This window comes from Canis lupus, chromosome 5, assembly GCF_048164855.1.
Source record: "Canis lupus baileyi chromosome 5, mCanLup2.hap1, whole genome shotgun sequence".
Lineage (NCBI taxonomy): Eukaryota > Metazoa > Chordata > Mammalia > Carnivora > Canidae > Canis > Canis lupus.
In genome coordinates, this window is record NC_132842.1 from 74,202,431 (window position 1) to 74,217,155 (window position 14,725).

General features: G+C 48.6%; 1 protein-coding gene across 6 annotated transcripts in view; it reads right to left on the minus strand.

Annotated features, from left to right (window-relative positions):
- Positions 1-424: 424 nt before the first annotated feature.
- RPS6KA1 (ribosomal protein S6 kinase A1) overlaps positions 425-14,725 on the minus strand; it is a 36,734-nt gene continuing 22,433 nt past the window's right edge. For all 6 annotated transcript variants that reach the window (XM_072827647.1, XM_072827650.1, XM_072827648.1 and 3 more), the window contains 9 exons: positions 14,496-14,626; positions 13,071-13,196; positions 12,759-12,848; positions 12,230-12,388; positions 3,641-3,802; positions 3,324-3,400; positions 2,942-3,059; positions 1,933-2,070; positions 425-1,392 (listed from right to left, as the gene is read on the minus strand). In XM_072827647.1, the coding sequence (XP_072683748.1) occupies positions 1,270-1,392; positions 1,933-2,070; positions 2,942-3,059; positions 3,324-3,400; positions 3,641-3,802; positions 12,230-12,388; positions 12,759-12,848; positions 13,071-13,196; positions 14,496-14,626 (1,124 nt within the window). In that variant the 3' untranslated portion in view covers positions 425-1,269. The remainder of the gene's footprint in view (positions 1,393-1,932; positions 2,071-2,941; positions 3,060-3,323; positions 3,401-3,640; positions 3,803-12,229; positions 12,389-12,758; positions 12,849-13,070; positions 13,197-14,495; positions 14,627-14,725) is intronic.

Sequence of the window (14,725 nt, forward strand, 5' to 3'; positions counted from 1 at the left end):
CTTGCTTCACCAGTATCTGGAGCAGGGCCAAGGTGGGTAAGAAAATACTTACTGTGGAGAAAATGTCATTCCCCTCTCTGAGCCTCTATTTCCCCATCTATAAACAGAGTTGGTAACTGAATAGCATTTACATCACAGTGTTAAGGTTAAATGAGATATACATGTAAGGCTCAGGTACAGTGTCTGGCACTTGATCGCTGGTGGCTAATAATACTGTTACTATTATTAATACCATGGAATGGAAGGAATCCCCTGGCAGGAATGTGTAGGAAGGGCTGGTGGTACTCCCACATGCTCCCCAAATGACCTGAGTTCCAAGCAGCTGGGCTCATTGGCCCTGGTCCATTTCTTGTTGCTGCCAAAGTCCTCAATACCCAACAGCAGAGAGGGGAAATTCAGGGATGAAAAGTGGAGGCAAGCATGCTTCAACTCAACTGCAAGTTTATTAGAAAGGCCATGGACAGATGAACCCTGAGTAACCAGCTGAGGAAGAAATGAAAAAGAGCCCCTGCCCCTCTTGGCCCACCCCACAGGCCTCCTGTGAACTCTGTCCTGTAGCAGACTCCAACACAAGTCAGCCAAAAAGTGCTTTCTGGATCTTCCTCCTGGGGCTGCCCAATCTCATTGCAGGGAACCCACAGCAGAGCCAGTGTAGATGCTGGTGCCTGAGCTGGAGGCTCTGGGGTCTTGGTCCTCTCTTCTGTCAGGAAGAGGTTTAGACACCCCCACCCAACCCCCAGCAGAACAGAACGGAAAAGGAGCTGACCGTGGATAGAGCAAGTTCTGCTAAACAGCCAAGGGCTCTGGAAGGTGGTGCTGGACTGCCTTGGAGGTATGTGCAGATGGCTACAGATGGCCGGTCGTGGGGTTCCCCAGGGTAGGATGCCAAAGCTCTACGGATTCTCAGCCACAGAGAGCCCTGGTGTGACTCAGTGCCCCTCCTGGGGCTGCACTGGCTCTTTCTGCTCCCAGAAAGGCAAATGGATCTTATAAAAATCCATGGCAGTTGACGCCAGTTTTTTCTTAAAAAAAGATGAGAGTTTGTACAGTGAATTGATTTCAACCAGCAGAACATGAGCTGAGAAGAGTCCATCCTGGGGAAGGAGAAGGCACTTCTCACACCCTCAGCAGGGGTGATTTGGGCTGGCTGCTTCCTGGGCCCGTTCGGGCTCTGCTCCCTCTGGCCCTGTGATTCAGGCCTGCTCCCTCTGGGAAGTATGCTGCCTCCATCAAGCTAGCACCGCCATGCGGCCTGGATGCCTTTGCCTCTCACAGGGTGGTGGAAGGCAGCTTCCTCACCCGCCGCTGGGCTAGGATAGATGACTCGATGGGCTTCAGCTGAGGGGTGGGCTTGGAGCTGTTGAGTGCAGAGTATGTAGCCGCCATGGCTCCCTGGAAAAGAAGGTGAGAGGTCAGATCATAATGGTCGGAGGTACAAGTGGGAGCAGGGACATGTGCTCCCCAGCCTCTCTCAGTGCTCTACACCACCCAGCCCCGTTTTTTTTTTTTTAAGATTTTATTTATTTATTCATGAGATAGAGAGAGAGAGAGAGAGAGAGAGAGAGAGACATAGGCAGAGGGAGAAGCAGGCTCCATGCAGGGAGCCTGATGTGGGACTTGATCCCGGGACTCCAGGATCACACCCTGGGCCAAAGGCAGGCGCCAAACCGCTGAGCCACCCAGAGATCCCCAGCCCCCTGTTAATCTAGCCTTGGTGGTCCTTCATGCTCATTAGTCCTGCCTCCTCCTCAGACTAGAAGCTTCAGAGCTCAGAGCCTGTGTCCCCCAGAGGACTGTTGACACCCTTGTGTATTAGACTGAGGCTCCCTGAGGACAGACAGATATGGCATCTCCAGGCTATGCCACCCAAGTTCTTGCCCATGGAACCCTGGCCTGGGCCACCAGATGCCCAGCAGCCCAGAGTGGTCATACCTTCACAAGTTGCAGGTCTTGGTGGGACAGCTGGCTCTGAGGGAGCTTGTCTTTTTGGGTGATCCATGGGTGCTGCAGGACCTGCTTAGCTGTGAGGCGCTGGTGGGGGTCCACATGCAGCATCTTGGACACCAGGTCCTGGGGGCACAGCAATAAGAGGGTCGGTGGGAGGAGCTGGCAGGGGAGCACACAGCTAAGTCCACCATCTCCAGCCTGAACCCTTTCTGTCATCCATTCTCCACATCACTCCAAGGCCTCCCCAAGCACATGCCCTTCTTTGGGACTTCTTCCTGGAAAGTCCTTTCCTTTCTCTTTCACCTTCTAGAAGCCATGCAGGAAGGTGGGGAGAAACTAAGATTGAGAAGAGGCAGACTCAGATTCAAAACTTGATTCTTCTGCTTATTAGCTAAGTATCCTGGGCAAATTACTTCAGCTCTCTGAGCCTCAGTTTCCCCTCAGAGAAAGAGAGAGAACAACAGTATCTGCCTCATAAGGCAGATGTGAGGGACTATTTATCACGGGCTCAACCCGTTGTCTGGCACAGAGGCTCCCATAACAGGAAGTTTGCTAACAGTGAGAGCTCAAATGTCCCCTCCTCTGAGAAGGCCTCTGCTTGACGTAGTCAGTATCTGCCCCACACCTCCAACACCTGCAGCCCTGGAGGAGGACCTGCCTTTCTCTGTTGCCTGGCATCTCTGTTCCTTGTAGGCAAGCCTGTAGGTCTCCTCACACCAAGTTCCCACAAGGCAGGGGCTGTGATCATGGCAGTTCTGTCCCCCACAGGGCTCAGAACATGGGAAGAGCCATGAATGATCACCAAGTGGTCCAAACAAGGTAGGAGGGTAGTCTGCCTGGGAATCTTCCACTTGGGGAAATATAGCATCAGGGATTTGTGAAACATTCCACTTGCAGAAACGAGGTTGCAGGTCACCTATTTATGAATTGCTAAAAAGCCCTGGGATAGGACCCTGCTTCGCCACCCCAAATGAACAGGGCCTCACAGACTCACCTTGGCTGTCTCTGAAACTGTGCTCCAATTTCCCCCACTCAGGGTGAACTTCCCACTGCCGATCCGGGTCAGGATTTCCTCTGGTGTGTCACTGGGTCCGTTGGCAAATGGAGTGTATCTGGAGAAAAGTCCACCCAGTCTGGGTATAGCCTCTGGCCTCCATCCTGGGGTGGGTGTGGGTGTGGGGAGCTGTGTTTCTCCCTTCAGACTGGGTACTCCCCAGGGCAGTATCTTCCCCTTCCATGTGGGGCTCCCAAAGGCAGGGCCATGTCCCTATCTTCAGACCTTCCTGAGGCAGGCCTGAGTCTCTCGCATCAGACAAGCACCCCTCCTACCTGTGTACCAGGGCTGGAAGAAGGGGCAGGGGGGAGGGGTCACTCACCCCGCCAGCATGGTGTACAGCAGAATGCCCAGGCTCCAGATGTCACAGCCTTCATCATAGCCCTGGCGTTTCAGCACCTGGCAGGAAGGAAGGCAGGGGAGGGTGCTTAGTCTAGAGAGCAGCAGCAAGCGGCCACATATGTTAGTGTGCTACTCCCCAAAGCATAGGACAAGGATCCCAACCACGGGCTGGGATTGGTACCTAAGCTGAGACCATACAGACTGGAATCCTGGACAGTGTGGGGCCTCTGTAAAAGGGCATGAGGTCTCCTATGCCAGACCCCTTACTCTTGCAGGTAAGGAGGCTGGAACACTCACCTCAGGTGCCACAAAGTTGGCAGTGTAGCAAGGTGTCATGAGGAGCCCATTCTCTGCCCGTAGCTGCTTGGCAAAGCCAAAATCACAGATGCGTAGGCACTCAGGGTTCCCAGACTCGTCCACGTACAGGATATTGCTGGGCTTGAGGTCCCTATGAACAACCTAGGAGCAGAGGGTCCAGTCAGTTGCTGTGGGCAGGCTGCTAGAGGCCCAGGTCTACTGCCAGGGATGAGACAGTTAGGAAGAAGGCCAGGAGAGGGACAGAAGTACCCAGAATCTGAAAGAAAGGGAAGGGGCTGAAATGGGGCTCTTAGTGTTGCTGGAACTACCAACTGGAATTTCATGTGGATATCTGCGAGGCAGCCCTAATTACACCTGTCCAAACTCTACTTATTTCTCCCCTCAAGTCTGCTTATCACAGTTTTTCCTAAAGACAACTCCATCAATGCTTCCCATTGCTTGGGTCAAAATCCAAAGAGTCCTTCTCAATTCTTTTTTTCTTACATTCTTCAATCATGGCATCAGCAAACTCTGCTGTCTCTACCACTGAAATATATCCAGAGCCCAATCAGTTTCCAACCCTGCTACTGGCAGCACTGATCCCAACCAGGAACCCTATCGTCTGCCCCTGTATTATGGCAACCACCTCCTAGCTGGTCTCCCTGCTTCTGCCCTGCCTCCTACAGTCTGTTCTAAATACAGCAGCCAGAGTGATCCTGTTAAACATAAGTCAGATCATGTTATCCTGGCTGGAACTCCTCCAAGGCTTTTCCTCTTAAGAGGTAAGGTCCTTTAAAAAGGCTTACGTGGCCCCACTTGATCTCTCCCCTCCCTCTCAACCACATCTCTTGCACTCTATGTCCTCTAGCACCTTCCTCCTTGCTCAATCAGCTTCAGCCACACCAGCCTCTTTGCACTTCCTTCAACATGCCAAGCACACTCCTGCCTCAGGGCCTTTGCACTTATTGTTCCTATTTTAGGAACATTCTTCCCCTAAGCATCTGCTTGGTTCATTCTCTTGTTTCTTTCAGGTCTCAGCTCAAATATTACCTTTTCAGTGAGGACTTCCCTGGACCATTCCATATAAAATAGCAATCACCAAGTAGTACTCCTTAGTTTCCTTATCCTGCTTTATTTTTATCTATAGCATTTTACCACCATTTGATATAATATTTAAATAATTGTTTTTTTGAATTTACCCACTGCAATGTACTTCCATGGGTATTTTGATCTCTGCTGTATCTCAACATTTAGAATAGTTCCAGGCACACAGTAGGTATTCAATGAGCATCTACTGAATGCCTGAATGACACTACTGAGCCCTGAAGCAAATGACTCCTCTGGCCTGCTCCTCTGTAATCGGAGGGGGATGTACCACTCCACTTTCCATCCTCCCCCCTCCCTCTGTAGGGTTATATATATAGCTACTCCTCCATTACCTAATTATCGACCACTCTCAGATCGCCAACCCTAGCCCAGAACTTTCCTGAGTCCAGGATCATATAGCTGCCTACCAGATAACAACCACTGAATGTTCCACAGACCCTCAAACCCAACACATCTCAGACTAAATTCGGTCTTACCCTCTTGCTCCTCCTCCCATGAGCTAACAGGGTGGTGTCAAAAACATTCAATGGCTCCCTACTACCTGCAAGATAAAGCTCAAAGTCCACATCTTGGTGTGGGGGGCTCGGCTATCCATTCCAGCTTCATTGTCCACCAACCACATCCTCTCAAGTGTCCTGAGCTCAGGCCAATGAAGGCTCCTTCAACCATAAATAACCATATCTGTCTGCAGAATGCCTGCTTACCTCTAGCACCAAGCACAGAGCAAGTGCTAAGTGAACTCTGTGCAGTGAAGGAACAAATCTACCTCTGAAACATGGAGAGATCTTGCAGGTGAGGTTAGTTGATTCTCACAGATTAGTTGGCTTTATGAGATGATTCCTTCACAGTCCCAGTCGAGCCCCAAAGTCCTCTAGCAGGTACGTGTGGGACAGGAAGGTTGGAGAGTAGACACAGCTCAGGACAGTCCGCCTCCACAGAGGGAACAGTGCCAGATGAGGAGGAGAGGGCTACACTGGCAAAGTGGTCTTGGCGACACACTGTGAACTATACCCAAACCCTTGGGAAGCCTCCTCCTGGACAGTACCCGATCAATTCCTTGGGCTCTGTCCTTCCTAATGCAATCATATGGCCCCAAAGAGAAGGCCATACCCTAAGAATGTAGATTCTCTTCCCTGGGAAGGGCCCAGCCAAGCTTCCCAGAGTCAGGGATGCTTAGCTGAGGACACCAACTACCCTGTATGGGTGATCTTCCTTACAGAGTACTCTCCTGACCATGATCTCCTGGGGGCTGCCAGTTATACCTAGGTCAGTGGGCAGGGCAGGGGCTGCCGGCTCTATTTTACAGAGAAGGAAACAGGGGCTATGAGAAGAGAATGGACTTGCTCATATAAGTAAGAAGCAGAGGTGAGACTTGAACCCAGCTCTGACCTTAATTCCACAGTCTTTTTAGTTTAGCATGACACAGATGACACTTTCAGGAAATGAGGATATGAAAGTTCTCAATCTTTATCCTGCCCTAACACAACACAGAGAAACAACAAACTCCTACAGGTAACTGTGGCTCACTATGGCAGGTAGCCCCAACAGTGATTCTGATACCTGTCCCCTAGGCGTATGTGTGAGGTGTGAGGGAAAGGGTAGGGTATGCTCTGAAAAGCACAACAGGCTGTGCAAGCAATGAGGGAAGCCAGGCTGAGAGGGAGCCATGCAAACCAGTCTAAAGGGGCAGCTGCTACCTAACCTACTCCAGCTGACAGTCACCACATAGCCGCTTAGACCCAGGTTTCAAAAGTGGCCATGTTCCCCAACTCAACCAAACCAAAAGCAAAACAAAAACCACCCTACATCTCGCAGGCCAAACAAAATATGTGTGCAGGTCAAATGTAGCCACTGAGTAGTAGGCTGTGGTCTCTGGCAGGCTGGTGATACAGTCAGGCCAGGGTGTGAATCCTGGCTTTAATAGCCTGTATCGTGATCTTGGGCATGTCACTTAATCACTCTAGCCCTGTTTTCTCACCTAGAAAATGGGGCTGGTGACTGTGCTGAGTCAGGAAGGAGCATATAAGTTCTGTACCAGGAATATTTAGCACAGGGCATGGGAAATGACAGCTACTCTGTCATAGTAACAGTACTATGACAGTATACCAGATCATAGTAACTCCAGTACTCTCTGGGCTGAACCCTTAACTTCAGGCTGGATGTTAAGATACAGTGAGTGCTTGTTAAGAAGCTCTTAAAGAGAGATACCTGGGTAGCTCAGAGGTTGAGCGTTTGCCTTCAGCTCAGGGCATGATCCCAGGTCCAGGGATCGAGTCCCACATCAGGTTCCCTGTGAGGAGCCTGCTTCTCCCTCTGTCTATGTCTCTGCCTATCTCTCTGTATCCCTCATGAATAAATAAATAAAAGCTTAAAAAAAATAAAAGCTCTTAGAGACTATAGGACAACAAGGATCAGAAAACTAGAGGACTGGGAAGCCAGATTAGCAAGGAGACTTTTACTTACTCTCAGAGCCTCAGCTCTCTCACTTATAAAATGGGCATAATGACGATACCCACTTCCAATTGTTTGTTGAGACAATTAAGTGAGTTGATATGTGAAGTGCTTAGGACTCTGGCCTGTGGGAACTGCTGTGTAATGCCCGCTACCGTGAGCAGCCACACCTTTGTCATTATCTCCATCACTAAAGGATATGCATTTAGGCACCTGAGACCAGCCACACACACACACACACACACACACACACACACACAGTGAAGTTCTTCTGTGGAAATCATCTGGTTAAGCAGAGAAGCCAAAGTGTGACTCTCTACTGAGTTCTCAAACAGGCCATCCTGGGCATAGTGGGGGCCCTTCTGGAAACAACATGAGGGAAGCTAGGCTTAAAAGGGCTCCATGTGTTAAAGAACTCTTGCAAAATAAGATGAAACAGGCAGACAACCCAATTTTTGAAAATAAACATAGGCCTTGAACATGCATTTTATGAAAGAAGGCAATAAACCCACAAAGAGGTGCTCAATTTCACTGGTCATCAGGGAAATGCAAATGAAAACCGCTATGAGAAAGCGCTCCATGTCTACCAGAATGGCTAGGATTAAAATGATGCAAAAGCCCAAGTGTTGGCAAGCACCAGAACTCCCACACACTCTGGAGGGGCTGTAAGCTGGCAAAACAGCTTTGGAGAACTGTTTGGAATCACCTACTAAAGATGAACACACACACACACACACACACACACACACACACACACACACGCACACTGCAACCCGGAGGGTCCACTGCTAGGTCTGTACACAGCATTAAAACCCACATGTGTGGGGCTCCTGGGTGGCTCAGTCAGTTGGGCATCTGCTTTTGGTTCAGGTCATCATCCTGGGGTCCAGGGATCGAGTCCCACATCGGGCTCCCTACTGGATGGGGAGTTTGCTTCTCCCTCTCTCTCTGCCCCTCCCCCTGCTCATGGTCTCTCCCTCCCTCCCTCTCTCTCTCTCTCTCTCTCTCTCTCTCTCAAATAAATAAAATCTTTAAAAAACAACAACAACAATAACAAAAGCCACACATGTGTAGTCACCAAAAGACAGTGCTAGAATCTTACAGCAACATTATTTACTTGTCATAGTCAAAAGTTGGTAACAACTCAATGTCCATTAACAGTAGAATGGACAATCAAAGCATTGTCTGTTCATACAGCAGAAGTTACACAGAAATGAGGATGAGGAAGCTACAGTCACAGGGCAACAGGGTAGAGGAATCCCAGAGAGCATGTGGTGTGGTGGAAGCCAGATACAACAGAGTATGTGTATGTAAAATTCAAAGACAGGGAAAACTAATCTAAGCTATTAGCAGTTAGCGTAGAATGGTTATCCTCGGGAAGGGTGCAGGGCCTGGAAGGGATATGAGGGAATTTGGGGAAACTAGAAAAGCTCTGATTCTCAATCTGGGTGCTGGTTATGTGTGTGTTTATTCACTTTATGAAAATTTACTGACTTGTACATTATGATTCATGTTTATGTAATACTTCAATAAAAAGATAACATTAAATCAAAGAGAAGGTCCCAGTGGGCCCTGTTCCTGGTCATCCCCTTCCCATCCCTCTTAGGAGATTCCCAGCTTCTAGACTACAGATACTGCCAATTCATAATCAGCTCAAAGAATCTCCCTTCTAATCCCTCAATGAGAATTTCCCATTTCCTCATCATCTCCCCTGGTATTTGGAAAGGGCCAGAAAATTTAGAGACCCACAGACTCATGGCATGGGGAAAGAGACAACTTTTCCCCATAACACTCTCACCAAGTGGTTGTCTGTATTTAGAGTTTATATATCCCTAGTAGAGGAAGCAGCTCTTTTTTTTTTTTTTTTTTTTTTTTAAGGAAGCAGCTCTTACTCTAGAAAGTCTGTCCTTGCTTTGAGCTTTAGGTGACCCACTGGAAACTCACTGTTTTGGCTCTGTCTTCTAAACCTTCCTGGGGTAACTTTACCTAGTACTCACCCACTTGAGAACAAAACAGGAAAAGGAAGCATTTACTATCTGACCTGATCTATTTAAATATTAGCCTATTTGCACTGACCATTTCAAAAGCCAAAACTTCTTCAAACATGACCATTAAAGCAGTACATGTGGTAACCAAATTAAAGCTCTGATTATTTTTTTTACAAAAGAATCTTCCCTAATAAATTAGACAGAATCAGACATTGCCATTTTTGCAAACTCTAATGAAATGATTAATTCAGGCGAAGATCCTGAAAGGATGAAACCATGAAAGGCTGGTGCAAGTCTTTACAAGACACCATCAGACTCACTCACCACTTGCCACCCATTCACTCATCCCTAGACTGTGACCACCTGAGAGGACCAATGACTAATGGGGGCCAAGTTACACTGTGCTTGGGGATGTGATGCCATATGAAGTACACTGCACCTCCTATGAAGTGTGTGTTGTTGTTTTTATTTTTTAAGATTTTATTAGGGCAGCTCAGGTGGCTCAGCGGTTTAGCGCTGCCTTCGGTCTAGGGCGTGATCCTGGAGACCTGGGATTGAGTCCCACATTGGGCTCTCTGCATGGGGCCTGCTTCTGCCTCTGCCTCTGTCTCTGCCTTTCTCTCTTTCTCTCTGTCTCTCATAAATAAATAAAATCTTAAAAAAAAAAAAGATTTTATTGATCCATTTGAGAGAGAGACAGTGAGAGAGAGCACAAGCAGGGAGGAGAAGAAGAAGAAGGCTTCTCGCTGAGCAGGGATTCTGACTCGGGGCTCAATCCCAGGACCCCAGGACCATGACCCAAGCCAAAGGCAGGTGCCTAACTGGCTGAGTCACCCAGGTGCCCCCATGAAGTGTTTTTTAACTCCTTGCTTCTGAAAAGAAGTTGATGCAGAATATAATTAAGACTTCAGAAATATAGGCAATACAGAAACAATTAAAATGATGCCATAAATGATGCCACATTTAACAAAACTCATCAGGTTATACACTTAATATCTACTGTACGCAAATTTTATCCTAGCTTTTAAAGAGACTTAAGGGAGTAACAAGTGAATGAAAGATGTAAATCATGCAGAGACTGTGATTCCAACATGCTAATGGCAAAAAAGATTTTTTGAAAGGTCAATAGGGAAGTGTATCTATTGACTACTACGTGAACACAGTAATTGTTAATTTTGAGAGTTGTTATGAAAGAAAATGTCTTTTTTAGAGTTATGGATCTACAACTAAGATTATGAAAGGTCTAAGATATGTTTTAAAATACTTTAATTAGGGATGCCTGGGTGGCTCAGTGGTTGGACGCCTGCCTTCAGCTCAGGTCGTGATCCCGGGATCCGGATCGAGGCCTACGTCAGGTTCCCTGCAAGGAGTCTGCTTCTTCCTCTGCCTATGTCTCTGCCTCTCTCTCTCAGTCTGTCTCTCTCATGAATAAATAAATAAATCTTAAAAAATAAACAAAAGAAAATACTTTAATTATAGGTATTTATGAGCCAAGTGTCATAGCGTCTGCAACTTCCTTTCAAATGCAACTATAAAAAATGTATATTTATATGTAGAGATAAAGATAGAGAAGTAGAGACTAAGAGAGAAACAAAGATCAAGAAAATGTGGCAGATTGTTAAGATTTGGTGAACCTAGAAGGGAAATGGTTTTCACTATAAGATTCTTTTTAAAAAAAAAAAAATTTACTTATTTATTTATTCATGAGAGACATAGAGAGAGAGGTAGAGACAGAGGCAGAGGGAAAAGCAGACTCCATGCAGGGAGCCCAACGCGGGACTCGATCCCAGGACTCCAGGATCACACTCTGGGCCAAAGGCAGGCACTAAACCACTGAGTCACCCAGGCATCCCTATAAGATTCTTTTTAACTTTGAATGTTTTCCTCAATAAAAAGTTGGGAGAAATACTTCAGTAACATCGAAGAAGAAAGAGAGGGAGAGAGAAAGCAGAAGAAGGAAAGAAGGAAGGAGAGCAGAAAGGAAGGGAAGGGAAGAAAGAAACAGGAAAAAAGAAAAGAAAGAGAAGAAGGGAGAAAGGGAAGAAGGGAGATAAAAATCTCAACAATTCTTTAATCTGGGTGATGGGTATCTGGAGGGTCATTATACTCTTATCATAGTTTTGTATATGTTTAAAATCGTTGCTAATAAAAAGTTAACTTAAAAAAAAAAAAAAGGCACAGCAATGATCTGGCCCTATTCCTCCCCAGTGCAGCAAGGTGGCGGCTCCCACTATCCTGAGTCTGCAGATAAGGAAGCGGCTGAGAGGTGAGAGGCCTTCCCAACCATACACACTGGACTTGGACACAGCTAATCGTTGGATCCCAGAACCCACGCTGTCTGACTTGGAAGCACCCCAAAACATCATCTCTCCAGGGAGAAACTCATGCTAACTCTGCTTTCAGCTTCTATACACACCACAGTAAATTTTCTACCACCATCCTATGCAATGATAAAGGCCAAGTCGTATGGTTCAGACAAATACCTCTTCTCTAGTACCTGCTATCTTTCCAGCAGCATTTCTTCCTGCATCCACTTCCTCTGTCCTAGCAGCCAAACCCACAACCAGATTCAACTCCCTGCTGGCCCTGCTGCTTCCCAACTCACAGCTCTATCTGTAGCTCTTCAACCACAGGCCTCAGTCAGACATTCTGGCTCTATTTTCCCTGGCTGTGTGCCCTTGGGCAAGTGATCTCACGTCTCTGAGCCTTGGTCTTCTTACCTGTAAAGTGGGGCCAATAATAGCACTTGCCTCATTGCATTGTTGTGAAAATCAATTGAGATAATGTAAGGAAAGAACTTAGCATGGTGCCTGGCACACAGTAAGTACTGTGTAAACAGTCCATTTCACAATCTGGCCTCATCTCTCCCTCCTTCCCTTCCTTACATGCATCTACTTACCCACCCACCATCCCTAGTCTCCCCTCTGTCTGGCTGGCTGAAGACTACTACTGCCTGGGCCAGGCCATGGCTCATGCACTGTAGTGATGGTATGACCCTCGGCAGCCCATCATCCCCACTGAGTGCCCCCTACCCCAGACTTACCCCCTGGGAGTGCAGATACTCCACGGTTTTGCTGATGGTGTGCAGGACAAAGCTGGCCTCCCGCTCGGAGAAGAATTTCTGCCGCAAGATCTTGTCTAGCAGCTCCCCACCCCGCATCAGCTCTGTCACCAGATACACGTGTTTGCCATCATCGTACACCTGCCAGAGACCTCATCATCAGGTCCCTCCTCTCCATGCCAGGCTTGAGCCCCCTGGTTACCCGGTCACTAGGCCAGGAAAGAATGACATGAGCCTTGGACATGTGTTCTGCTCTGTGCTTCAGTGGCCCTCACAGGGGCTTCACTTATCTGGGGCCTTGTCCTCCCTAGACAGGAGGATGTTGGCACTGGTCCACCAAGGGGCAGTGAATGCCTGAGAATGCCTGAGCCTGAAGTGGAGGGACTTGGGAAGCAAGGATCTTTTCCTCTCATGAGCAGAGGAAAATTAGAAATCAAAGGAATGGTAGTCCTGAGACAAATCCCAGAGTTGAGTGCCCCAGCCCCATCCCAGTCTCAAGGACCCCACTTACGTCTTTCAGAGTGATGATGTTGGGGTGCTGCCCATACCGCAGAAGAATCTCAATCTCTTCTGAGGGATCCCGCTTGCTCTTGTCGATGACCTGAGGAAAGAGAGTACATGGGCAATATCAGGAGGACAGTCTCCAGAGTCCATCCTTGCCATGGAGCCCACCCTGTAGGCCTTGGGGGACAGTCTCAGCCACATAACTTTCACTCACCCACAGAGCCTAAGGAACCAACCCTCCCCCACCAAAGGGCCAAGACTACATTGGCCTCCCCCCACAGCCCAGCAGCCTTGGCTGAGACACGCTCAAGAGGCTCACCTTGACAGCATACTCCATATTAGTGGCCTTATGTACACAGCGCTTGCACACGGAGTAGGAGCCCACACCAATCGTCTCCTTTACAACGTAGCCATCGCTAAAAACCAGGTTTTTCCCGTGGAGTTGCTGTAGGAGAGAGCAACAGGTGGGGCTGATCCTCTACTCTAGAATGTGGGGGTCATCCCCCAGCATCCAAGGCCTTGGCTCAGTGGAGGTGGCACCAGGCAAGAGCCAGAGGCCTGGGGCAGAATCTTGGTCCCGTAACCTTGAGCAAGAATCTGGCCCTTTGGGCCTCAGTTTTCTACTCTATATGGGCACCTGCAACGGCTCCAGGCTGTGGTTAGACAGGGGTGAGGGGGGCAGGCAACAGAGCCACAACACACTCATCGAGAGATCTGTGGCTCTGAGGAAGCAGGGCAGGCCTGAGGGACGCAGGAGCCCTGAGCTGGGTCCCAACTCTGCCACCTTCTGTGAACTTGTGTGAGTTGCCTCCCCCTTCTGGGGTGTCATAGCCCACCTCATGAGGTGTCTTACAGTTCTGAGCCATTCATAATAGCAAATGCTTCTGTGGTGCCTAGTGTGTGGCCCTATTCACAGTACTTTTCAGCAGGTGACCACATGACCCCTGGTTCAGGCTTGTTGTCCTTGTATCCAGTCTGGTTTAATATTTGTCCTGGGGATGCCTAGGTGGCTCAGTGGTTGAGCATCTGCCTTCAGCTCAGGGTGTGATCCTGGAGTCCCGGGATGGAGTCCCACATGGGGCGCTCCCTGCATGGAGCTTGCTTCTCCCTCTGCCTGTGTCTCTGCCTCTCTCTGTGCTTCTCATGAATAAATAAATAAAATCTTTAAAAAAAAAAAACTTTGTCCTGGACAAAGACCTCCCTATGGTATAATATATTAGTCACCTTAACTTTACACATACAAACCACCTATGGAGAAATGTTCTATCATCACCCCCATTTACAGCTGAGGAAATAGAGCACTGGGAAGGTAACTGTCTCATCCAAAGTTCCTTACCTTGGAAGCTCTGAACCCCGGCAGTAAGCTCATGCCTCTCAATTCTAAATTTCTCACAGGGCTGGCAAAGTGTACTAATGGGGGACAAATGGGAGGAAACATGAGCCTTCTCCCCAGCCCATCCTTGTCAGGGACCTGACAGCCACTCCACAGCATCACAGCAAGGGCACCCCCTTACATGTATTTATCTAGGCTCTACAAGGTCCCTGGCTCTGCTGGGAAATGCATATCCATGTTGTCATCCCTGTTTTACAAACAGAGGAACTGGGGCCCACAGAGGTTGGGAGGTCCAATGGACCACACAGTGACAGTCAGGGGTTGAACTCCGGAGCCTGTATTGTCAGCCGTTCTGCCTTTGTGGCTTCTAGGTAGGAAAGACAACTAAGTGGCAGTCTCCTGCCCCCTCACCTGTACCACTGAGTGCAGTGGTGCCTGTGGGGCCCGAGGCTTGCCGTCATCCTCCATCAGGCCAGTGGCCACGAAGCTGAAGCCACGGAACAGCTGATGGGCACCAGCACTGGGGGGGATGCCTGGGGAGTCTGCAGGGACAGGAGAGGGATGCAACTCTGAGAAGGTGCCCTTGACCCCGAGGCAGCCCAGCAAAAGGAGACCATGGTGCCTCCAGGCCTGCCTCGGCA